Source organism: Plasmodium sp. gorilla clade G2 (genome assembly GCF_900097015.1).
Source record: "Plasmodium sp. gorilla clade G2 genome assembly, chromosome: 14".
Taxonomy (NCBI): domain Eukaryota; phylum Apicomplexa; class Aconoidasida; order Haemosporida; family Plasmodiidae; genus Plasmodium; species Plasmodium adleri (nom. inval.).
In genome coordinates, this window is record NC_041706.1 from 1,539,525 (window position 1) to 1,565,016 (window position 25,492).

General features: G+C 18.7%; 4 protein-coding genes across 5 annotated transcripts; 2 read left to right on the forward strand and 2 right to left on the reverse strand.

Moving 5' to 3' along the window:
* Positions 1-836: 836 nt before the first annotated feature.
* On the forward strand, positions 837-1,837 carry PADL01_1439900 (triosephosphate isomerase; the record flags this gene model as incomplete). Its single annotated transcript, XM_028684678.1, has 2 exons — positions 837-948; positions 1,203-1,837. 2 exons carry the CDS (start codon positions 837-839, stop codon positions 1,835-1,837), a joined length of 747 nt encoding a protein of 248 aa, XP_028540732.1.
* A 509-nt stretch (positions 1,838-2,346) lies between these two features.
* PADL01_1440000 (conserved Plasmodium protein, unknown function) lies at positions 2,347-9,454 on the reverse strand (the record flags this gene model as incomplete). The annotated part of the gene is made up of 5 exons (XM_028684679.1): positions 2,347-2,488; positions 2,612-2,673; positions 2,808-2,882; positions 3,004-3,144; positions 3,314-9,454. The coding sequence occupies 5 exons, from the start codon at positions 9,452-9,454 to the stop codon at positions 2,347-2,349; spliced, it is 6,561 nt and encodes a 2,186-aa protein (XP_028540733.1).
* A 1,723-nt stretch (positions 9,455-11,177) lies between these two features.
* On the reverse strand, positions 11,178-14,147 carry PADL01_1440100 (conserved Plasmodium protein, unknown function; the record flags this gene model as incomplete). Its single annotated transcript, XM_028684680.1, has 1 exon — positions 11,178-14,147. The coding sequence occupies one exon, from the start codon at positions 14,145-14,147 to the stop codon at positions 11,178-11,180; it is 2,970 nt and encodes a 989-aa protein (XP_028540734.1).
* A 3,199-nt stretch (positions 14,148-17,346) lies between these two features.
* PADL01_1440300 lies at positions 17,347-24,972 on the forward strand (the record flags this gene model as incomplete). Of its 2 annotated transcripts, none has more annotated exons than XM_028684682.1 (6): positions 17,347-17,463; positions 17,554-17,601; positions 19,972-20,273; positions 20,404-20,793; positions 20,938-23,467; positions 23,638-24,972. In XM_028684682.1, 6 exons carry the CDS (start codon positions 17,347-17,349, stop codon positions 24,970-24,972), a joined length of 4,722 nt encoding a protein of 1,573 aa, XP_028540735.1. The 2 variants fall into 2 exon arrangements, with proteins under 2 accessions (XP_028540735.1, XP_028540736.1); XM_028684683.1 differs by lacking the exons at positions 19,972-20,273; positions 20,404-20,793; positions 20,938-23,467; positions 23,638-24,972 and adding exons at positions 17,957-18,187; positions 18,341-18,682; positions 18,856-19,120; positions 19,258-19,610.
* Positions 24,973-25,492: the final 520 nt, after the last annotated feature.

The following is a 25,492-nucleotide window of genomic DNA, read 5'->3' on the forward strand; positions in this document are numbered from 1 at the left end:
TATTTTATTATTAAGCGATATTTATAATATATTATATGTAGCTCATTTCTTTAAATATGTACGGTATTTTTTTCGATTCATGCCATTTTAAAAATAATTTAAAAAAAACATTCCTTAAATTATAAAAAAATATATAAAGAAATAATTATCTTCCTATATGATATATATTATATATGTATAAATATATATATAAATATGTCTTAAGATTATTAAAAATATTTATTTTATTTTTATTTTTTTTATTATTTTATTTTATTATTATTTTTTTTTTTAATTATTATGTGTTCAAATTATATTTTATATATCTGAAATATTAAATTAAAATTGAATTTTTGATACTTCTAATTTTTATTATTATAAGATACATATTTATAAGTATTATAATATATATTATTTTTGTACCCCTAAATATATTATTTATAATACACTTCTTTTATTTTTATTTTTTTTCATTTAACTTTTAAAGTAGTTGATTGCGGTTTCTATTATAATTTTTAATGCATATTCTTCTATGATATAATAATATAAATTAAAATTTTCTTAATTGACCACTTTTTTTTTTTTTTTTTTTAATAGAATGAAAATAATAAAAATAATCTTCCGTATATAAAAGAAAAAATATCAAAAATATATTTTAATATATATGCTTAATTTTTTTTTAATACAATATATTATTTTTATTATATCTTCATTCATTAAAGAAATTATAATATTTTATAAAATATTATAAATATATCATTTCATTATTATAATAATTTTTTAAGGAGCTAACCAAAAAAAAAAATTTAATTCCTAAGGCTTTTTTTTTTTTTTTTTTTTTTTATTCTTTTTACAAAATGGTTAGAAAATATTTTGTCGCAGCTAACTGGAAATGTAATGGAACTTTAGAAAGTATTAAATCTTTAACGAACAGTTTCAACAATTTGGAATTTGATCCAAGCAAATTAGGTAAATATTAAAATGTATAATTATATAATATATATATATGTAATAATTCATATGATCATTTTGAATATATATATATATATATATTTATTTATATACCTTATGTGTACACTTTGTATATATATTTTTTTGTTGTATTTAATATATGATATTTTCATATAAGTGATATCATACTTTATATATATATATATATATATATATATATATATATTTGCACCAATTTGTGAAATATTTATTTGCATGTTTTTATTCTCTAGACGTTGTTGTATTTCCTGTTTCGGTCCATTATGAACATACAAGGAAATTACTTCAAAGTAAGTTTTCTACTGGTATTCAGAATGTATCAAAATTCGGAAATGGATCATATACTGGTGAAGTAAGTGCAGAAATTGCCAAAGATTTAAATATTGAATATGTTATTATTGGTCATTTTGAAAGAAGAAAATATTTCCATGAAACTGATGAAGATGTTCGTGAAAAATTACAAGCTTCTTTAAAAAATAATTTAAAAGCAGTTGTATGTTTTGGTGAATCATTAGAACAAAGAGAACAAAATAAAACTATCGAAGTTATTACAAAACAAGTTAAAGCATTCGTAGATTTAATTGATAACTTTGATAATGTTATTTTGGCTTATGAACCATTATGGGCTATTGGTACTGGTAAAACTGCCACACCTGAACAAGCTCAATTAGTACACAAAGAAATCAGAAAAATTGTAAAAGACACTTGTGGAGAAAAACAAGCTAACCAAATAAGAATATTATATGGAGGTAGTGTTAATACTGAAAATTGTTCTTCATTAATTAAACAAGAAGATATTGATGGTTTCTTAGTTGGAAATGCTTCATTAAAAGAATCTTTTGTTGATATAATAAAAAGTGCTATGTAAAATATATATATATTATAACATTTTTCTTATATTTATTTTTTATAAATGCATTTACGATTTAAAAAAAAAAATGAGTTGAACGTATAATATATATATATATATTATATATATGTTGCATTCAAATTTTGAAATTTTTTTTCTCATTTATATTATATTTATTTATTTTATCATATTCGTGTTTTCTTATTTTTTATTCATCGCCATGTTCCGAACTTTACTCACAATAGTGTATTTAAAATTTTTACGCCTTTATGATTTTATGACTTACCAACTTATAATAAAAAAAAAAAAAAAAAATGAAACTTTCAACATCTTTAAGACATAAATAAAATTTTTGATAAAAGAAATGTAAATTAAATTAAACTAAACGTTTTATCATTTTAAAAAGGGTTATACAAATATGCAACGTTTAAAAAAAATCAAATATATAAAAATGTATTGACAAAAAAAAAAAAAAAAAAAAAATTACAAGTAAATATTTAAATATATATACATATATATTTCTTTGTCTATGAAGAACATTTATTCTTTTGAATAATTTTTGAGATAGAAGGTAAAAGATCTTTCGTATGAGTAATATTTAAATATTTTTTCAAGGTGCCCATAATAGTAAAGGCGGCTAAATATTCATCAATATCTTCTATTTTAATTCTGCATAAAAAAAAAAATAATAAATAAATAAATAAATAAATATATATATATATATATATATATATATATATATGTTGTTTTTGATAATATCTATTAGTATTCCAAATTTTTTTTTTATATTACTTGTTCTTTATTTTTTCTCCAATTTCTCTTGTTGTGATCAATTCCTTTATCTTTTTTTCAATCTGTTAAAAAAAATATATATAAATTTTAAATGTTTGTGTGTTGACATATTCGTAAGAATATATATAACTTTAAATAATATATAAAATAACAGTTATATTAATACGCACTATTATTTCTCGTTTTTCATTCTTACCTCTTGAAAATTATCAACTTTGTTTAAATTTAGACAAGACGATATAGATCTAATGAAATATGACTGGGTTTTTATCTAAAAAAAAAAAAAAAAAAAAAAAAAATTTATATATATATTATACATATATTTTTAAATGATTAATAAATCCTTATTCTATTAACATATAATATAGTATCCTTTTCATAATAATTCATACTTTTGAATTTAATGAGTTCATATGTGCTATAATATTGCTTATCTTATCAATATTATATAAGTTCATATAGGTCTTAATAATTTTACTGATAATTTCTTTGGAATGTTTGTTTAGAATATATTCTGCCTTTTCAAAAGAACCCTGTAATAGAAGCAAATAAAATAATATGTTTGTATAGAACGCTATGATGTTAAGCAGATATAATATATATATATATATATATATATATACATTTATGCATATTCTACATATATATATAATATATATATTTTTGTCTTTATGTAGTAACCATCAGTACATTAAAACTTACGTCTGTATAGGTTGAGAGTTCCTTATTTCGATCATAATTATTTTGAATAAGATCTATGCATTTTTTGTCCAGTTGAGATTTTTCTATATCCTTTAGATCAGACTGAAAAATTAAAAGTACCTTCCTTCTGAATAAATAATATTGTTGTCCACTTGTATAAAATGATTTCCATTTTTTGATAATATTAATATATTCGTCAAATTTAACATTTCCCAATGATATTAATGATGTAAGGGTATAATAAAAGGAAGTATATAAAGGAAACTGTTCATAAACAATAAAAGACAAGAATTTAATAAAATGAATTACAATTGATATGTTATCTGTTTTTAGATGGTTACATATATCTATAAATATATTAATTAGATCAGTTTTATTATATTTCATTAGAATGTTTAATAAAAGTTTATTCTTATGTTCATTTTCTTTTTGTAATTTATTATTTATATTATTGTCTTCAAATAAGATGTTTGACTTCTCTACGTTTTGATTTATTTCTTTTATTTCTTCATTTTGCTTTTGCTTGTTTAAATTATTCATATAAATATTGAATGCCTCATTATTTATGGAATTCTTTTCAATGTACATTTCAAGAAACTTGTTAAGATAATTATTTTGTGATGATATGCTGTTTATACATCCCATAATATTGTTGTTATTTATATTATTAGATAAAACATGAATTAATTTATTATCTTTGGAAATATAATTTTTATCTTGTTTTAGAATATCCCCATTTGATAAAATATGACTTGCCATATGATTATCTTGATTATATATATTATTATTACTACTGTTATTATTAAATATATTTGATTGATTTACATTCGAATGAAAGATATGATCAAAATTATTTTTGTTTTTTTCTTCATTATTTTCATTTTTATTATCATTTAGATACGTTAAAGAAGAATGTTTATTATAAATATCATTTTTAAGATTGTAATAATCCATACTTTTTTGTTGGTTATTTTGTGTACTATATACATTATCATTTCTTATATTATTTATATTTTCTTTAAATATATGTTGATACACTTCTACAATTTTTTCTGATGTATCTAATTGATTTTTGATATTTTGCATTTCTTGATGTTTTGCTAATTGTTCTATTTTTTTATTATATATAATTTTTTCATTTTCATGATCTTTTTTTATTTCATTCATTTGTTTAATTAGATCTTCATACAATATTTTATATTTATTTTGTTCATTTAAAGAATCATTACACATATCTCTACTACTAGTAGTACTACTAATATTACTATTACCAAGACAATTACTATTATTACTACTTCGGTTTATATCCTTTTTGATAATATTACTATTATATGATGAATTGGTATATTCTATACTTTTTTGAATATTACTATTATTTGTATAAGTATCATTATCTATATTATTTATATGTTCATCTTCATTGGTATATTGACTGATATAACTATCATTAGTACATTTTTTATCTGTCTTATTTTTTTCTATATAATCATTTTTATTAGATTCATTTTGATTGGATTGTGTTAATTGATTAATTTTTTTTTTTAAGATTATTTTATCTTTAGCTTCACTTTTAATAAGATGTTTTAAATTTTTAATTTCATCATTTAACGAATTGATTAATATTTGGTAATATTTTGATATATCTACGCATTGTTTATCTATTAAATTTGTATTTTTTTTATTTAATACTTTTTTTAAAACTATATTTGCATCATTTTTACAATTTTCAATTTCTTCTAAAATAACTTGATATTGTTTTTTTAATTTATTAATTTCGATATCTTTATTTATAACTTTATTATTTAATTTATTTAATTTATTTTTGTATATGTATATATCTTTTTCAAAGTTAGTAATTTTTTTGGATTGTTCTAATATTTTATTATTTAAACTAGCTTTTTCTTTGAGTTCTTTTTTTTTTTCATTATCATTTTTTTGTTTCATTTCTATTTTTAATTTTTCATTTTCTTTATTTAAATATTCTATTTTTTTTTCATATTCATTAATATTATTTATATCATTTATAAGAGTATTCATTTTATTGTTTTTTTTATTATTTTCATGAATTAAATAATATATGATATCTATACAATTATATGAAATATTTTTCCATGATGCTTTTTTTATATTTATATCATCTTTTTTGATTTGTATAAGTTTATTTACTTTTCTAGACTTTAGGAGATTGTTTAATTTTTGTATTTCCTCAAGGTCATCTTGATTAAACTGTATATCACAACATGAATGTTTGAATGAATTTTCATCTTTATGTTTTTTCTTTTTATTATTACAATAAATATTTTGATTATTATAAATATTTTCATCACTACAAATATTTTCATCACTACAAATATTTTCCACATTACCAATAATATCATTATTTGTTATATTTGCTTCTTTCATTTGACTTATATTTGTATTATTCATTCCATTATTATATGTAGAACTTGTAACATTTTTATGTATTATTACATTATCTTCTAATTTAGTACTATTTTCTGAGCTAACTATTTTGTCTTCTTTAAGTATATGATCATTATTCATATTATAATTATTATTAATAGGTAAACCTTTTTCATAATGCTTATCAGATAAGTTATTATTATTCTCATTAACTTTGTTATATATTTCTTTATTATTTATATCGCTTACTATAATTTTATTTTTTAAAATTTCATTCTGTTTATCATTCAATATTTCTTCAACAACATTATTGATACTATTTTTTATGTGTTCTCTTAGAAATTGATTGAAAATATTTTCATCCTTCATATCTTTACAAAATGTATTAAACGATATGACATCCTTAAGTTTATTATTATTTTGTGTATTATTCATATTATTCATATTATTCATATTATTCATATTATTTATATTATTCACATTATTCATATTATTCATAATATAGTCAGTCCAATATTGCTTCAAATTAATGTCATTAATTAATGAAGAATCATTATCATTATACAAATTATTATTTACAATTTTGATTGTATTATCACTATTTTTTGATTCATTCATATGATCATTTTCTTTGTATCCAAAATCTGCAGTTTCACTTAACTTATGATTAATATTTTTATTTAATGTTGATAAAATTAATTTTTCTGCTACATTTTTTCCTTCATTTAAATTCTCCTTTTGTATATCATACATATTTATATATATATTTTTTTTTTTATTTTGATTCATTGTATTATAATTTTCACAATTCTCTTGTTTATTACTATTATCATTATTTGATAAATTATTATGACTTAATATTACACCACTACCACTATTATCATATGAATTATTTTCATATGAATTATTATTATTTTTTACGTTTATATTATAACTTGGAAAACCTAACATTTGTAAGTTATTCATTTGATTGTTATCAGAAATATTGTATTTCTTCATTCCATTCACATAATTAATATCATCACAACTATTCTTATTATCTACATTATTATTTATATCTACATTTATTTTATTACTCTCATTATTATCAGATTTTATATTATTTTTACTTGTTGGATTATAATTAATCTGATCCAAATCGACATTAAAATTGTTCTCATTATTATATGCCTTATTATTCTGAACATTACTAGTACATTTTTTATGTTCATATATATTATTCATATTATTATATATATTATTCATATTATTCATATTATTACTATTAATGTTAAGGTGTTGTCTACCTGTGGGTGTTTCAGTATAAGACTCATTTTCCTTAATATTTTCTAATAACACCCCCTTTGTATTATCAAAAAATATATTGGAATTTCTTTTTATATTTTTGTTCGTATTACTATACATATTATACATATTATGATTACTAACATTCTGTATAATATGATCATATTTTATATCATCCTCTTGTGTATCTTTCAAATTACATAATGACATACTTCTCTTCATATTTATATTAATATATGGTTGATTATTGAAATATATTTGTGGAATATTCTCTTCATTTATTACCCTATTATAATTATTATGAAAAATTATATCATTATTATTTTGTTTATTCACAATATTGTCACATGTATTATTATCATAAGATGGATGTTTATTTTTTTTTAGGTCAGTAAAATTTTTACAATCCAATATATTATTTTCTATATTATCATTATTCAAATGATTATTTTGTTTGTTCTCATTTTCTTTCTTACTAATTGATGATATCAAATGTTCATAATTATTTGCAAAATCATTTTGATAATCATTTTTTATTATGTCATCATTAATTTTATTTGTTATGCTTTCTTTGTTCTTTACATGGTTCATTATATTTTCTTTTTCTTGTAAAAATAACTCACTCTTTTGTTTCTCTAGATTAATATAATCTTCTGAATAGATCTTTGTATTATCCATATAAGATTTATTATTTGAAAAAATATTATCTGCAAAGCTGACATTATTATTTGAAGAGAATATTTTATTATTACTATTTTTATTTAAAATATTTATTGGAATATTATCCTTTTCATCCTTTTTTAGCATATTAATATATTCTTCCTCTGTTTTAATAAAGCTGATTTTTTGTGAACTTTTAATTTTATCAAATAGTGTACTTGAATTATTATATGCCATAACATTATCCTGATTATTATCAGTATTTTTATTTCTTATAAGTGATGTGTTTAATGTACACTTTTCATTATTCATTTGACTAGAAGTTATATCATTTAACTTTTTCTTTTTTTCATCACATATATTTTTTAAATCTTCAAAAATGTTATTTGATACCTTTGCATTATAAATATGTTCACCTTTATTATGTTCTGTATTTGAATGGGTAGGAGCAATATTTGTATTTCCTTCATTATTTTTTATACTACAATTTGATTGTATGTGTCTATTTAATAAAGTATCAATTAAATTATTACTACGACATTTATAAATATTACTATTATTATCATCATTATTATTATTATTAATAATATCATCATTATTTTCTTCGTTCATAGTTTTACTTTCTGTTTTTCCAGCTAAAAAGTATGTTATAAACGGAGTATTATTACCCTCGTCTTCTTTCATATTTAAAGGAGTTTCTAATTCACTTAAATTCATTTTTCCAGCTGTTTCATATTTCAAATATTCGATATACCCTTTAGATAAGCTTTTAGATGGAGTTTTATTTAAATCAATATCATTAGAATATATTTTATTTAAATTATTAAATAATTCATCTTTATTTTCATTATTACTTAATAGTTTACTAAGGATAAATTCTTTACTATTATTTTGAAAAATTATACTACTTCTATTATGTCTTGTATATATATCTTCAGTTGGTTTTATATTCAATTTATTTGAATCATATTTTTGTAAAATATCAGAACATTTTGCATATAAAGAAGATTTCCTATTATTTTCAAAAGAAGATAAATCGTTAAAGGTATATATATTACTTCTTCTATTTAATAAATTTGATTGAAAGCATAAATTATTTAACGATCTATTTCTTATATGATCTTTATTATATAACATTTCTTCAGAAGAATTTTTTAATAAATATGTATTACCTTTTTCATAAGTGTTCGAAAAATATCCTCTAGAAAAATTACTTACGTTTCCTGATTTATTACACTGATATGTTTGTTTATAATAATTATTATTATATATACTGTCATTGTTTATATTATCATTATTTATATTATCATTATTTATATTATCATTATTTGTATTATCATTATTTATATTATCATTATTTGTATTATCATCATTTATATTATTATCATTTATATTATCATCATTTATATTATCACCATTTATATTATCATCATTTATATTATCATCATTTATCTTATCATTCTTTATAATGTCTACGTTATTTTTATTGATTCCATTAAACATGTGTATACTTTCACAAGTCTGTTCTTCTCTTATATTAATCTTATTATTGTTGTAATATATTATATCATCCTCATTATATACCTTCTTGTCATCATTTGAAATATATTCGTTTTCATTTTCACTATTGTCTAAGCTTAAAAATTCATCACTTTTATAATTACTACTATCCTTAAGCTTTTTCTTTTGATTCCTTCTTCTTTTCAATATATCGTCAATTTTTGTACTAGTCTTGCATTTAATATATTGTAAAGAACAGTCACTTTTGATATGAAAAAAATCATCATCACTCATCTTTATCTATTCTTTCTTTTTTATTAATTAAAATATGCAAATAAGTATTAACATATATATATATATATATAATATATTAAGAACATTTATATAAAGGAAAATATTCAACCCATTAATAATATATAAATGTATATATTTTTATAATATCTAATTTATCCTACTCTTACACGTTCCTCATTTATTTTATTGAATTAATCACAATGATACAAAAACATTAAATATATTATGTATGCATTCAAAAAAGAGAAAAAAAAAAAAAAAAAAAAAAAAATTATATATATATAATAAATAGGTGTGTGCTGATTGACAAGTTTATATGTATGATAAAATAGTATGACTAAAAAAAAAAAAAAATAAATAAAAAAATAAAATAAAATGAAATAATATATTTAATATGCTATATATCTTATTTTATTATCTTTATGAAATATTTATATCAAAAAAGATATAAACATAACATATAAATATATATATGTACAATCTCATATTTATTTTTATGTTCCATAAATTTAGACCTTTCCTTTCAACTTTTAAACATATAAAAAGTTATTATTTTATTCTTTTGTGACATTATTAGAAGAAAAGGAACAAACAGAAAGAATGTATTCATATATTAAAAATATTATAAGAATAAATTCAAAAGAATTAATTAACAAAAAAAAAAAAAAAAAAAAAAAAAAAAAATTATGAAAAAATAATAATAATAATAAAAATAACACATAAATATATATACATATAATAAACATATAAATATATATTTATTTATTTTATATATACATTTTAATAATATTGTAAAAGAATACAAATAATTCCATTATAATGTGACATATATTAATACATTTTAATTTTTGTTAAATTTAAGATAATAATAATTTATATAATTCTTTAAAATATACAAAAAATATATATATATAAAAAATTAAATAAATAGTACTTTATATATATATATATATATATTACTTAAAAGTAATAATAACATTTTTTCTTTTTTTTTATTAAATCCTTTTTTCATAAATTTTGAATAAATGGAGAAATATATATTTATTTCAAACGTATTTATAATATTCTTAAATGTGTATATAAAATATGTTTATATAAGAAAAAAAAAAAAATTAAATAAAACTAAATAGACATTTATTGCTTATTTAAAATATTGCGGAAAAGTATAAATTAACATATTATATATATATATAATATATATATATCAGAAATATCTATAAATTTATACACATTTGAGAAATATATTTATTTTTATTTTATTACTAAATATATATGAACATTGTATGTACTTTTATAATTAAACTTAAAATGTAATTTATATCATATGAAGTGTGTTTATTATATTGATTTCTTAAGAATATATAAAATTTTCACATTTCAGTTAAGTAATTATAATATATATATTATATATATATATTGTTATTTTATATTTCTCTTTTTAGAAGTATTCTATTTAATAATATTAAAAAGTTAATTTACAATACCGTAGAGATATGCCATTTTTTTTTTTTATTAAATATATATACATATTTATATGATTGTAAGAAATGAATAAATGTATATATAAAATATAGTGAAATGTTTGACAGAAAAGATATTCAACATAACATATATATAATATATTATGATTAATAAACGTAAACATTTTAAAAAAAAAATTAAAAAATATATATATATATCATATATATATATATATATATATACATATATTTTTTTTTTTTTTTCAATTTTTTTTTTTCTCAATATATTGTATTAATATAGGTCTTGAAAAATGCTCTTCATAATAATTTAATTGTTCAGGTAATATTGGTTTTTGCATTACGTATATATATCCTAAATTTGCCAAATGTAAAGTAACATAAAATAAAATAGATACTTCATCTTTTGATTTTCTATTTCTAGTTATCATATCAAAAAAGATATAATTGATTTTTTTCGATAGGTTTTTATATACTTCTAATAATTCTCTTGCAATAACATCAAAATCTTGATTGAGGTTTATATCTATTTCTATATTTTTATCTTCTAATATTGAATATAAAGAACTTTGATTATCTTTACTAAATATATTTGAAAAATCATAATTATCTGAAATAGATAAATTTAAAGGAGACGAATTAAATTCAGAATTTAATTTGTCATTTACAAAATTTATATCACTAGTTATATTATCATTTTTTTCTGTGATACTGTCACCATCTTTATAGATATTTAAACTTTTAGACATTTGACTTTCTATATTAATTCTTGATTCTATATCATCTTTAAAATTTAAATCATTCAAATTTAAATCAAGTTGCTCATTTTGAGTTAACATAGGATCTATACTGAATCTATCTTTATTAAATATACTATCATTAGCATGTATATTATGTGAAGTATTAAAATCTAATGCACCGATTTCTTCTCTTACCTGTTCAAAATGCATATCATCATATGCATCATCATTATCATTTTTATTTTTATCATCATTATGAATATTATTATCATAACCTTCTATGTATTCTTCATTATTATCTTCAAAGGATAAAAAATTATTAGATAAACTATCATTTTCATTATAATACATCATGTGTTCATCTATATTATCTAAACACTTTTTGATATTAAAATTATCCATAATTACATTCTTATTCTCAAATAATATAGATTTATTATTTCCTAAGGATATTAAATAATTTTCTAATTCTTTCTTTTTCTTTTCATGATCAAATGATTCATAGCCAAAATTTATTTCTAATTTATGTACTGGTTTTATTTTATCACTACTAGTTTGTAAAAAGAAGCATTGATAACCTGGATATTCTTTTTCTATTTTTTCATATATTTCATTATTTATAGTGTCAATTAAAAAATATTTATAATCTACACGTTCATCTCGAAACATACTTTTTATTACAGAATCTTTTATTATGTAATTTCTATCAATAATATGTTTTTCTAATTTTCTTTTTTTCATATTTTGATTTTCTTGTTCATCAACAATAATTTCTTTTCCTTTATCTTTTTCATGTAACGCTAGTTGATTATTTTGTTCACTTGCTAAAGAATTTGAATTATTCACAACATTGTTAGTATCATTAACCTTTTGTGTATCCTTATTATTTTCATCATTATTTTCATCATCATTTTTATCATCATTTTTTTCATTTAAGACAATTTCCTCTGTCTCATCCAAGCCCAGCAATGTATTCAATTTTTTTATAAATGCATCATCATCCTTTTGATCAAAATAATCAAAATTCTGATACGTTTCAAAATTTAACATATTTTCATAATCATTTTTTTTTGGGACATTTTTTTTTTTCATAGGACTAAATATACTTCCTACTACTACATCACTTCTAGCATCTATATTACCATAATTAGTAATACGAGGTTCAAAAGGATAATTATTTCTATTATTCATTTCGTGATTCATTGATTGCATACTCATAAATGGATTTAAGTTATATAAATCATTTCTGTTATTTATAGAATTATTTATACTATTAAAATTTCCCATAAAATTTGAACTATTCATATTTTGCATATTTGAAAACTCATTAGGTATATTATTATAAACATTATCATTTGTATATTCATTTGCTCCTGCTATATTCGAAAAAGGAGATATATTAATATTATTCATATGATTTATATTGTTATCATTAATATGTTTATTATTATCCTGAATTTTGTATATATCATTAACAGGAGAATAAAGCTCACTTCTGTGTAAAGAATTTAATTCTAAATTGTTCATATCTCCCATTACACTTTTTTCATTCATTGAAGCTTCAATATTAGAAAACATATTCTTTGGTATCATATTATTCAATATAGAATTATCCAAATTTATATTATCCATATGATTAAATGATTCAGATAATGCTCTATTAAAATGTAATCCTTCTAAATTGTTTAAAGGAATACTATTTCTTGAAATATAAGAAGCATCTAAAACTTGTTCCATAACATGTTCTCCATGCATATTATCATAATTATATCCTGACATATCTAACATCATCTGATTATTAATTTCATTTTCATTAAATATATCATAACTATTTTGTTGTGTACCAGCAATACTTATTTCATCAGCATTTAATGAAAAACGAGACCTCCTACTTGTAAAGTCATCAATTACAGATGGTAATAATTCATTCATTCCTATAGATCCTCTCTTTATATGAAGAGAAGTACGACTCATTCTTCTTTTATTTGTATTATTATTAGTATTATTATTATCTTCAACATTGTCTTTACCACCACCTTTCCTTTTTTTTGTTTCTTTATTATTTATTAATTCATTCAAATTATCTTCTTTATTCTTATACAAAGACAATATTTTCCTTTTCAAAAAGTCATAATCTTGACCAATAAAATATACCTTCTTTTTATATATATTACATACACCTATTAATAAAAAAGAAAATGTTTTAATAGTCAAACTATTATTCTCCACTCCTTTCAATATATCATTACATATCTTATTCAAATCACAACAAACCATTATATTCTTTTTTACTTTATTCTTATCAAAATAAGCATTCCATGCATAATTTAATGAATGATTTCTAATTGAACCTCCATAAAGAACTATTTGATGATGATTCTGGCTGTTCTCTTGATTAGTTTCTTCCCTTTCATATATACTTCGGCTTCTTTTTATTCTTGGTCTTATCACATCCGCTGTACTTAATACTTCCATCTTTTTCTTAATTTAAAAAAATAAAAATTAAAAAAAAATACAGGATTCAAATGTTATATTGGATAAAATATATTTCCTAATTCTTTAATATAAACTTGCACAGTTAGAATGCATTTATAAAAAAAGATATAAATAAATTCTTAATAATGTAAAAGGGTAATATGTATATAAAATGTACATAATATGTATAAAATATGTATATGATATGTATAAAAAATATATATATATATATAATATGTATACAATATATATATTGAAAAGATTTAAAAAAAAAAAAAAAAAAAAATTTTGTGTTCTTTAAAATATATATAAAATATTTACATTATATATTAAAAACAAAAAATATAAATAAAAATGAATATATATATATATAAAGAAAAAAAAAAAAAAAAAAATTAATATGTATAATAAAGAAGTTATTAATTTTCAGTATGATAAAAGAAGATATTTTTTAGAACAATTTAAACATATACATTTCAATTTCTTTTATATCATTTTATTTTTATTTATTATTATATCACCTTAAATTGACAAAGCATATATTTTTAGGTGCACTTGAAATGTGTTAACGATCAATTTAATATTAATATGTAAAAGTCATTAACTTGAGAATAAATACATTATAATTATGCAAAAATAATAATACTATAATATATAATGCCAGAATAAATAAGGTGTTTAATTGATATATAAGTAAATATAATGTATTTTAATATATACATATATATATATATATATATATATATATATGTATTACTTAGACATACTACTATACACATATATGTAAATTACCATTTGTATTTTAGTGCCATGAGTTAATAACAAAAAAAAATAATATTTCAACAATATTTATAATATTAAAAAAATAAATTAATAAATATATTTCATAAATTTTTTTTTCTCCTTTTTTTAAATCACATATTCCTTCATTATTTTATAAATATATATATATATATATATATTATTTATAGTGAAATATTTTTTATATCTCTTTGTTATTTTAATTATATAAATATTATAAAGTATCTTCAAAAAAAAAAATGTGTGCAATTATTAATACCATACAAATATATATATATATATATATATATATATATATATATAAGGAGAAAATTTAGAAAATATTATCATATAATAAATTACAAAATTACTGGGAAGAAAAAAAATATGTATTCGAAATTGGTCAATCGATTATATATATAATACATTATAGATAAAAATAAATACTTCTTTAAAAATACATATTTTATTATATATACATATATATAATATAATATAACCTTTTTAATTTTCATTTTACAAGTACATTGTAAAAAAATTTTGCACCTTTAGTATTTTTTCTTTTTGAGACAATCATATTTTAGATGAACAAAACAATATATAATTATATATATATTTTTTTTATTTCAAAAAAATATATAATTATTTAAAAACAACAATTTTTCTATATTGAAAAAATATAAAACAATAAAATAAAAAAAAAGGAAATTAGAAATTACGTAAGTCATATTTTTTTTTTTTTTTTTTTTTTTTTTTTTTGAATATAAAAATGGCTAGTTTTACAAAATAAGCTTGTACATATTTATACTATATTATAAATTTAAAGTTTCCACAATTTTTTGTTATTTCTATATATAAAATTATTCACATTCATATTATAAACAAATATTGTATTTTTTTTGTAGTATCATATTATGTTATAAAAAAGGTAATCTTTAGACTAATATTTTACATTTAAAAAAAACAATATCAACATAAATGAAAAATCAGTACATACATATATGTATTAATAAAAATTTAGGTGTTCATCAAAATGTTCTACAAATAAAAGAGAAACAAACAAAAATAACAGATTTTAATATTTTCATAAATAAGTTAATTTTTATTTATTGTTCATAATTTCGTTTTTTTTCCTCTTTTTATATAAGATGCACAGAAATAAGCACGTGTTATTAAGTATAATATAAAATATATTCAAAAGGATATTTTTAAGTCATCTTGTTATATATATAAACTTCTATTATTTAAGCATTTCTTTATAAAGTTATAATAACACATTTGTTTTTTTCTGTTGGAGGAAAAACTAAAATTAAAATTATAAATAAAATTAAATGTAATTATGTTAAATTGTTATTATATTATATATATAAATATAATTTTAACATTAAAGTGTTTTATATATTTCATTGAGGTTTTCTTTATTTCTTTTTTTATATATAATGCGTCGGAAGTTTTTCCTTTTTTTAAGTAATATTTAATTATTATTTTTTTAAATCTACTATTCTTTCTAAAAAGTATAATCATATATTTTAATATATATATATATATATTTAATTCGTTTTTATAATGTTATTATTTTCCTATGTACAAGAAATATAATTTCATATACATTTTGTATAATTATATATTTGTTCATAAACAGTTTCTATTTTATATTTCTTATTTAATTCTTTAGCTTTTTTTTTTTTTTTTTTTTTTCTTTGACACATTCATCTAATATAAGAAAATGTAACTTATTTATATATAATTGTGTTTTTGTTTTCTAATATATTATTTTATTTTATATTTTTTGTACATAGAAGCCCAAGAGATAAAGAGGCTTTATTTAAGTGTATAATTTTTTTTTTTTTTTTCTATTAATTGAACACAATTACAAAATTTAAAAAAATAAGGAGAAAAAGGAAATGATAAAAAGTGATTCCATATTTTAAATATATTCTATGTTAAAATATTAAATATATATCTAGTATAAATAAATGAATATATATTAAATTTCAAGAAAGAAAAAAAAAAGAAAAAAAATCAAATATATAAAAATTGTATTATATTGTTTCACCTTATTTTCATATATTTTTTTTATAACCTTTATATGATACTTAATACAAAAAAAAAAAAAGTGTACCAATTTTATAATATACATATATACATATATGTATGTGATATATAGAAATATATATTTTTTTAACCCAAAAAGATGTTAAAAATGATCAAGAAAAGTTATTCTTTTTTATGGAATAAGCTTTCATTATCATTATGAAAATTTTGAAATTTTCAGATATATTGAAAGATAGAGAGAAAAAAAAAAAAAAAAAAAAAAAGAACCGATTCCATTTAGTATGTTATTTTACATTTAATATGTTCTTTTCTTTTTTTTTTTTTTTTTTTTGAATCAGACACAAATTAGAAAAAAATAAAAAAAATGTTAAAATCAGATGGGGTAGTTTTTTTGTATATACTTGTAATAAATTTAATTTGTTGTCTTAATGGGAACACTAAGAAAAGAGCTTATATTTTAAATACGCCCAAATCTTCAAATGTAATATATTGCATATAAATAAAAAATTATATAAAATAAAAAAAAATATATTATATACTTTATTATATTAATTCTTTATTCTTTTTATAGTGTAAGAAAGCAAGTTTCAGAAGATGGAATACTCCCGTGAATAATAATGTACTAAAATGAAATTCTTAAGTTTATAAAATAAGAAAAAAAATACATATACATATATATATATATTATATATACATGCATTTCTATATATATATACGTGTGTGTTTTTATGTTTATATATGCATTATTAATTTCATTCCATGCTGTTGTATATGTTCTTATTAATTTTCTCAAATTTTATGCAAAGTGCACTTAAAAATATATATATATATATATATATATATATATATATATATAAAATATACGTATGTATATCTAATGACTGCTAAGCACCATTATTTACCTTTATTTTGAATATCAATCCATTAAAATAATTTTCTTTACTGTAACTTAAAAAAACAAAATTTGATATTAGAATTCACAAATATTAAGTAATAATGAAGGATCCATTGAAGATGTATATAACAGAAATATAACTGGGAAAAATAATATAAGAAACTTCTCAAAGGATATTAACAATAATATATATATAGAAACTAATAGAAGAGAAAGACGAATAAAGAGGAATAAGTATTTACTTTCATTGTATAATAACACAAATATAAAGACATCGAACTTTATTTATCCATTATTTATACACGAAGAAGTAAAAAAAAAAAAAAAAAAAAAAAATATATATATATTATATAATATAATTATATGTATAAATGAACATAGGAATTATCATAACGATATAGATAAAATATGTTTATATGCCTTATTCATATAAATATATATATATATATATATATATTTTTAGGATGCGGAAAAGAAACATACTAAATTAGAGGGTATTTATACTTATAACCAAGAGGGTATAATAAAAGAGATAGAAGAATGTATAAAATTAAATATTCATCATTTTATGTTTTTTCCAGTAATAAGAGAAGAAAAAAAAACAGTGTATTGTGAAGAATCATATAACGAAAACAGCTACTTTTGTAAAACCATATCAAGAATTAAAGAAAAATTTTCAGATGATATTATGATATATGTAGATGTTGCATTAGATCCATATAACGTATATGGACATGATGGAATATATGATGATGATAAAAAAGAAATACTCAATGATATTAGTGTCCATACTCTTGTTAAGCAGGTAATGATTTATAAATATATTTCACTAAAAAAAAAAAAAAAAAAAAAAAAAAAAAAAATGAATCTTTTAATATATAATATTATATACATTATGTGGATATAAATCTTTACAATATATATAAATATTTATATATATATATTTATTTATTTATGAATTTTTTTTTTCCTCATTAGTCATTATGTTTAGCCAAGAGTGGAGCTGATGTCGTTTGTCCGAGTGATTCTATGGACAAAAGAATTGAACTGATAAGAAAAAATTTGGATTTTCATAATTTTAGAGATATATTGATTTTATCTTATACATGTAAATATTCCTCTTGTATGTATAAGCCGTTTCGATCAATATTAAATTCTAACATAAGGAAAAATTTTATTAAAAACAAGCAATCTTATCAGCACGATTTTAATAGTTATATGGATCTAAACAATGTTGATAAACGTAAAAAAAGAAAATATAAGATAATAATAAATTATAAAATGAGGAAATATATATAATTGTATATTTAATTTTACATATATATATATATATATATATATATATGTATATATAATTTTTTTTTTCTTTCTTTGTTGCAGATATTGTAGAAGGGGCTGATATAATAATGGTGAAACCATCAATGTTTTATTTAGACATAATACACAAAATAAAAAATCGAGTTAAAGATAATGTAGAAATTCCAATAGCTGTTTATAATGTTTCTGGTGAATATATGATGATAAAGAATTATGTGAAATATTTAAATGAAGATATAAATTATGAAAATGAAATAATAACAGAATTATTCAAAAGCTATTTAAGAGCTGGTGCTAATATTATCATAACATACTTTGCTAAGCAATACGGTTTATATATGAAAAACTTATATGATAAAAATATAATAATTGATGATAATTCAAATAATAATTTTAATATAGAACTAACTCTATAAATAAATATATATGTTTAATAAATATTTTATTATATATAATTTTCATCCAGCAAACTTATTAAAAACATCGTTGAAACTTTAAAAAGATTTATAAGACTTTACAACTACAATATGGATAATAAATTATTATTTTGCATATAATTTTCTTTTTATTTTATTTTTTTTTTATTTTTTTATTTTTCTTTTTTATTAATAATTTTGAAATAATTTAAGAATGTCATTTAATATAATATATATGTGTAAACGTGCATGTCATTTATATATATTTCAAAAAAAGTATTTGTGATGATATCATAAAATGTACACATTTTTAAAAATGTAATATAAATTTTACTTTTTTTTTTTTTTTTTTTTCTTATAGATAAATGAATTGAAGGAGGACGAAGACCTAATAAAATATGAACTACAAAATGGATTAAGCAACATAATATATAAGAAAAGAAAAAGTGTAAATAAGAAAAAATATATTTTGAATAACGAAAATCATGTAATACTACCAACATACAAAATATCGGATGATTATAAATGTTATGTTAATCCAATAGATTGTAATTATGAAGAACTACATGTTTATATGGAGGTAAATACAGGAAGTGTCAATGAAAAGAAAAATCAACAAGGAATTAGTCACTTGTGTGAGCATGTATCCTATATGGGTTCTAAGTAATAAGAAAAAGAAATATATATATATATGTAATATGTTTATATATTGATATTTGTTGTGTTCATTCTGTAAATGCTAAGAAAAAACCTAACATCTTTATATATATATATATTTATATTTATATTTTAGAAATAGGAAGAATATAGTGGATAAAAATATTAGAACTAATGCATACACCGATTTCCATCACATCGTATTTTACATCAGCGTAAGTCTTAATAATGAAATTTATAAAGAAAATTTCTATAGCGATTTTAAGTGCGACCAATTTATAAAAAGCATACGAGAAGAAGATATTGAAGATTATGATATATACACAGTAGATGAATTTAACTACAAGCATGCAATTTTATCACAATGTATCGATACCATGGTAGAAGTACTAAAGGGAGAAACCCAATTTAATAAGGAGAGGATAACAAAAGAGAAAAAGGCCATTTTTTCAGAGTACAGTATTATAAATAATATAGAATATAAAATGAATTCAGACATAATAAAAGTACTACACAAGGAAAATAGGTATAAAAAATATAAATAATTAACATATATATATATATATATATATATATATATATATATATATATATATGTATATATTTATTCATTTATTTATAATAGTTCATTCATATCATGTTTATATTTTTTTATTTTATCATTTTCTAGGTTAAGCCATAGATTGCCTATAGGTAAACTAGAATTACTAAAGCGATATGGAGAGAAAGATGTAAAGGAATATTTTAATTTATTTTTTCGACCTGAGAACGTTAATTTTTTTGTATATGGTGATGTAAATGTTGATATAGCTCAAAAGTTAATATCCAGCAAATTAGAGAATATTAAAGGTAAAGATCTTAAAGAGGAAGATAAAATATATTTGAATATATTGAATGATAGATGTACATTACGTTCTAGAAATAAAAATTTACCAGCAGTTTTTCATATATTTGGTAATAATTCTGATATGAACGTAAACAAAGAAGAAGTAAAAAACAATATACAATTGAATAATATAGAAAAAAATACACAAACAAAGGATGAAAATTTTCATATTAATAATAATAATGATAATACTATGTTAAACGTTACAGACGAAAATGTTGTAGAAGAAGAATATAATAATAAAAAACAAAATGATTATAACACATATGATGACGATAACATTATTGATCTTCAAAAATATAAAGAATTAAAAAGGAATGAAAATGATGTTGTGTGTGAATTAAAATTTAGAAATTATCTAAAAAATAAATATGATGTAAATATGGAAGAAGAGAAATTACTAAACAAAAATGATATGAAAAATATAAATACAAGTTTTGAAATTATAAAATATTCATTAAATAATGTGAATATAAATATTTTATTAAAAGAGGAAATAAAAAGTGTGCGAACATTAGAAGATTTGAAGAAATCTGTTATAAAAGAAATAATATTTTATTGTTTATCCTTTAGATTTAATATACATAGAAATAATTTATTTAATAGTATAGATATTAATGAATATACAAATATTAATGAAGGAGCTACTATAAGGACTATTGAAATTAAAACAACCATTAAGGCGTTTGAAAAAACAATCGAATGTTTTTATAATTTTATTAAAAGTTTATTAAAATATGGTTTTAGTGAAGATGAATTATTAAATTATAAAATGAATGAAATAGATTATGAAGATGATTTAAAGGATATTGAAGAAAAAAAAGGTGGACAAATAATAGATCATCAAAATATATCACATGAAATTTCAGAAACGTATAGTAATAGTAATAGTAATAGTAATAAGCATTCATCTAAAAATATGAAATTAATACATCCACATGATGATAATCATCATGATACAGAAAAAGATATAAACAATAAAATGAATGAACAAGATGAAGAATATATTTTAGATTCAACTAAAATTAATGAAACATATACTGATGAAATACAAAAAATTATTGATTATAATACTTGTAAACATATATATCTTAATGAGAAAAGAGAAAAGAAATACAAAAAAGAAATTTTTCACAAACTTAAATTAGAAGAAATAAATAATTTTGCTAAACAATATTTTCAATATTTGTTTAATATTTTTAATCCATATTCTAATATGAAACCTCATTGCGTAGTTATACATGTTCCATCGAAAGATCAAAATTTATTTAATAAAAATAATATTAAAAAATTATTTTTTAACAATATATATTCGACAAATGATGTACAGAATTATTCTATAAATATACAAAATAAACTTCTATCACCTCATTATATTTTTGAAAATATAACAAAGAGATTATCTCAATCACGATATGTAGTCCCACAAAAAAAAAGAGAATATAAGTATTCAAACGATATCTTTAATTTTATTGTTAATAAAATGGAACAAGATAAAAATGAAAGCATTTTTGATGTTAACAATGTGTTTCCATCTTTACAACTTTGTGATTTATCTACCAATCCAGATTTAAATATGTTTAAAAAATTTTATAATATAAAGGAAAACAAGTATGATCAAGTAAATAAGGTAAACGACCATATTAATGAAACGACATCATTAGAACAAACAAATAAATCTTCTGTGCAACAGATATTACCCCTTATTTCTAACAAAAATAAGAATAATTATGTTGATATAAAAGAGAAACCACAAAAAGTAGAAATAAATAATAAAGAAGATAATATTTATGACAATAGTGTATGTGATAATACAGTTGACAAATTATCTCAGAAAGGGGTTACATTATTAAATTTAAAGAATTATGTTTTATCCTTAAAAAATCAGAAAGAAATAGAAAACTATGAATTGTTAAACGGTGTGAAAGTGAATTTATATAAAACTAAAGTAGATAAGAAAAATATTTATATGCGTTTAATTATTCCACATAATGAGATAATAAAAAAGAAGAAAGAAAATGTGCATCTTTTATTATTTTCTATCATATGTTTATTTGAAGGAGGAGAAATAGAAAATGTTAGTCGAGAGCATGTAGAAATACATTGTAGTAATAAGAGTATTAATATATATATTGATATCAATGATGAATATTTCTTTATTGATATATATACACATAATAAATATGAAAATATAAGTTCAGCCTTTTCTATATTAAATAATATCATCTTGGAAACAAAAATAGAGAAGACTGCTTTGCCAAGGGTAGTAGATAAGTTAAAAAAGGATTTCTTCGAATATAAAAATAGTCTACAGGTAAAAAAAAAAAAAAAAAAAAAAAAAAAAAAAAAAAAAAATTAAATTATTTATAATATTATAAGGCTATTACTAAAAGAAAATTAATATATAAACTGTTAATATATACATATATATATATATATATGTATTTATGTATTTATTTATTTATATTTTTTATTTTCCTTTAGTCGCTTTTACTTGGACAAACCATTTCGTACGTAACGGGAGGTAAAATAGGATACCAAAATTTTGAAGTTTCAGATACTGAAAATATTACCATGGATGATGTTCAAAGAATGTTGAAACATTTATTTAGTGATTTAAACTTATTTGAATTAACTATTGTAGGTGATTTTTCTGATTTCATACATTACTATATATTACATTATCTTGGTACATTACAAGGGAAGATAATCGAAAAAGAAGGAGAAAATAAAGGATCAGATGTATGTTTGAAAACAAATAAGGATAATATAATAATAGAAAACCATCCTACAAATAACTTATCTAATGAATCATATTCCTTTAATGAAAAAAACAAAAAAAATCAAGATAATTTATGTAAGTCTAATTCTGACTTATTATTAAATGAGTATTATCCTATGTTATGTCCTTTTTCACAATTCGAGGAAAAGTCAAAGAATACAACTTATGTTTATATAAAAGAAAAAGAAGAACATGGAATATTTTTATTAGTAGGAAAAGGAGCAAACACTTATGGATTTTTATCTAATGGGATACATATATCATTTTATTTAATAGAATATTTAAAAAGAATAATTAGTGGGGTTGAAAAAAAAAAAAATGTAAAAAGTAAAAATGATGAAAATGTTTTTAAGGATAAAAATATTTATAGTGATGAATATATTTGTAACGAATTAGAAAAAATAAAAAGTCAAGTTTTAGAAGATTTTCATTTTAAAAATAAAGATAAAGATAGAGACCATATAAATGAATATCTTAAAAAGAAAAAAAAATTATATACCAGTCCATTATTTTTTAATGCAGTTTCATATATTATTCAATATATCTTAAATAGTAAATTATTTCATTACTTAAGAGAGAAAAAAGAATTAACATATGATTCATCATTTGAATTTATAAGTTATGAAAAATATTTTGCTGGATTTTTTACTATACTAGTACAAACTAATCCTAGAGATTTGGAATTAATAAAAAAAGAGGTTTTATCATGTATACAATTATTTACAACAAATTATAATAACTTCTCAGATTATTTAATTGAAAATTCGAAATTATCATATTTAAATAAAAAAAATAAAGACTTAAAATATTTTGTAGATAAAATATCTGGTATGCAATTAACTCATTTTCCATTAAAATATAAAAATAAAAATATATTGAAAGATAATGTAATATTAAATAAAATTGAAAAAATTGATGTTCTTCTTGTATTGTTTATATTATTTAATCAAACAAAAAATTATCATATATCTTATGGAATATCAGCTCCACAGGATAGATGGAAAGAAACATATAAAAATATAAACAAGTTATACTAAAAGGGGAGAAATCAAAAAAAAAACAAAAAAACAAAAAAAAGGAAAAAGAAAAAATATAAACATTTATATAAAAATATTATATATTATATATTTTATATTTTATATTTCCATTTAATTTATTTTTTATTGTTATCGAATTTGTTTATTTTTTATAATTTATGCTCAATACTAATTATTTATTCTATTTTACTCAATAATATTAATATATATATATAATATATATATATATTTATATATATATATTTTTTTTCTCTCTATTCCTTTGTGTGTTTGTCTATTTGATATATATGATGTATATTTTAATTTTTTATGTCATCTTCATAAAATTTTAATATATCTAATGTAACATTATATAATTTTTTTATAAAGTTTATTCATTGTTGACTTTATGTTTTAAAAAAATATTTGTTTTATTCTATTTTTTTTTATTTTATTTTATTTTTTTTTTATGTTTTGTTTTTCTTTTTTTTTTTTTAACATAATATTTCCTTCTTAAAAACTCAAATTTATATATATTAAA